The sequence below is a fragment of the Sinocyclocheilus rhinocerous genome, unplaced genomic scaffold, assembly GCF_001515625.1.
Source record: "Sinocyclocheilus rhinocerous isolate Xijiao unplaced genomic scaffold, SAMN03320098_v1.1 scaffold749, whole genome shotgun sequence".
Classification (NCBI taxonomy): domain Eukaryota; kingdom Metazoa; phylum Chordata; class Actinopteri; order Cypriniformes; family Cyprinidae; genus Sinocyclocheilus; species Sinocyclocheilus rhinocerous.
Window position 1 is genome coordinate 1,680,948 of NW_015653466.1, and position 2,795 is coordinate 1,683,742.

General features: G+C 34.5%; 1 protein-coding gene across 4 annotated transcripts in view; it reads right to left on the reverse strand.

Moving 5' to 3' along the window:
- The window catches only part of LOC107716018 (protein-cysteine N-palmitoyltransferase HHAT-like), a 43,579-nt gene that overhangs the window by 38,615 nt on the left and 2,169 nt on the right, over positions 1-2,795 (reverse strand). For 3 of the 4 annotated variants that reach the window (XR_001637159.1, XM_016522329.1, XM_016522327.1), the window contains exons 1-2: positions 2,180-2,250; positions 1,395-1,520 (exon numbers count right to left, since the gene is read on the reverse strand). Coding sequence is in view for 3 of the 4 variants with exons in the window: in XM_016522329.1 (XP_016377815.1) it covers positions 1,395-1,509 (115 nt within the window). In the remaining variant the exon portion in view is untranslated. Of the gene's footprint in view, positions 1-1,394; positions 1,521-2,179; positions 2,251-2,795 lie in introns of those variants that run through there. The other variant, XM_016522328.1, reaches the window with a different exon arrangement.

Here is a 2,795-nt window from a genome sequence, read left to right on the forward strand (position 1 = left end):
CACACACACACCACAGCAGCCATTTTCAAGCGGACACGTCATAGAGTAAAGCCCATGTGTGCACTAAAAATGCAGCAAAAATTTTTATTTTATATTAATTTCATCCAAATAAATGACTGAACAGGTATATGGTATTCACTGAAAACAATTCATATGTTTTGTTTATGTCTAGCGGACAAATTTGTGGGGTGGTGGCTGTCTAATGGTTATGCAATATGCATCTTGTTCTGTTGCAAATTTTTTAGCTTATTCTTTACCCTCATCCGTCCCTCAAGAACCTATAACAAAAGTGTCCCTCGTGGGTCAAAATGACCCGAAGGCCAAAAATGACACTAATTTTATTTTTGGTCCAGAAAGCTTATGTTGGAACATTTTTATATATATTTTTTTCTAATTTTTTATGTAGGTTTTTCTATTATTTTTTGGTGATTTTGATCATATTTACCTTTTATTCTGGATATTTTTAAGAAAACATAAGCAAATAAGCAGCTTTTGTACATTATTTCACCAAAAAAACAAAACAAAGAAAGACAATTTCAGTCCTGTTTCATCAAAAACCAACAGATGGCCTTGGAATTGAGTCACTGAGTGTCTCTGATGCTATCTGGTGGAGAAAAATTACATAAAATTGCATTTTATGGTTACAGCCACTAGAGGGGCCTATAGAACCCTAAGGAGATTTTTAAATGAGCAAAACAAGTGAAACGAGAAATTAGTTAATCTTAAGGCTTCAATTTGGTTGTTTATGGATTAAAATATATATTGAAACATTACAAAATCCAAATTTTGTAAAAAAAAAAATTCTAACTGAATTATAACCTAAACGTATGCATATTCATACAATTACATAAATATGAAATAAATATATAATATATTTTTAAAAATATAAATATGATATAAACTCATTGGTCTTCACCACATCACTCAAATCTAACTGTGTTAAGTAAAAAAAAATGGAAAAAATGACAGTCGTATCCCAGCATTAACATGAAAAATATTACAATGTGTTCTATGAGAGTGTGTGTACCATGTGTGTGTTTGTGCCAAAATGACCCTTTTGCTACTTTTTTTATTGCACCCATTTAAACTCCTCGAATCCACTCAACTTTTTGTGTGTGTATTCCCGGTGCAAGTGTGAACGAAGTAAAGAAATCTTGGACCGGTACGATCAACACACGATTTTTAGAATTTTTTTGAAAAGACTTTTTGGGTCAAAATGACCCGAGGGACGGATGAGGGTTAAGTATAAGTATATATTAGGTTTGGGATTTGAATCTGTTTTCCTTTGATAATTAAGTATTGTGAAATCATATCATTACTGAGATCTAAGATTCCTGAGATCCTTTTTTGTAAGCTGGAGAATTGCATTTTGTTCTGGGCAGATGGCAGCTCACCTTTAGAAAACCTGTGCAACTGGTAGAAAGAATAGAGATGGGAGGAGAAGGAGAGAATCCAGTATGCCGTCATCTCCCATCGAGGTAGAGATACCAGCTCCCATTTTGGAGTCATGAAAGCTGAACCTGCAGGTTAAGATGATACACACTAATTGGTTAGTCTGTCTTCAAACCTGCAATGGGTCAGTTGTCACTACATCGGGAGTGTTCTTGTTCTGCAGACAACTTGATTTCCAAAATTAAGCAGCATAAGAAACTGGATTAAATGTAAGCTTAAACTGTATTTCAGAGAATATTACCAAAGCTGTTTCATAGACAACAGTAGTCATGCATTGCATAGTCAAACTTACAGATTATTAACATATCAAAGATGTAATTCTCTGTGATACGAATAAAACAGAATAAATACGTTTGATAAATTACTTTATCACCATTTCACAATGCATTCAACAAAATACTTGATTATATATCAAGGAATATATTATATATATATATATTGATTGTCATGAAAACAGACCACAAGCTCCTCATATTTCCTTAATATTATATATATATATATATATATATATATAATATTAAGGAAATATGAGGAGCTTGTGGTCTGTTTTCATGACAATCAATTTCAATAGTTCAATCAGGATGTGAAGTGCATCAAGATTTTTACATTTGCTCAAACACGTCATTAAACATATGAAATAATTTATTTACACAAGCTTCCTCGTTGCATTATCATATCGCAACAATTCCCGCACTATAATATTTGCATACTTGTTTCAGTTACTCACATAAAGCAAACTCTCGTGCCAGCTAAACGCTGCCGTGAAGCTCCGCCCTATGCTTCCGAGATTTACCACGCCCCTACAGCCTGATTGGCTAATCCGACCACTACGTCATATTACAGTATTTTTAACCCCATGAGTGCCTTAATTACTTTTGGCGGGCATTTTACTGCAAATTACGGTAAAATGTAGCTTTATAATTGATCACAAATACCTTCACTTCTCGTTACACTGGAAAGCCGTTGTTTTGGCTTTAATGAACAATGGCTCGGTACTTAATGCAGTGTATAACTCGGTCAGAAAATGTTATCTTAGGTTAGTAACAAATGTAAACAAAACACGTCCACAATATGCTTACATTATAAATTATTTAAGGTGAAAAGGGGAAACCCATAAATAACACACATTTAAATAAACATGATCACGTTCTCTCAGTCCAAACTGTCACAGGACACTGAACAGCACATTCTGCTGAGAGGCCCAAAAGGACCGAGACTTCCTGAAGGTGTGTGTAGGAACTAAGTCTATGGTGCAATGCAGCTCATTGCCACACATTCTCTCTCTCTCTCTCTCTCTCTCTCTCTCTCACACACACACACGTCTGGTTTGCTATCCTTGTGGG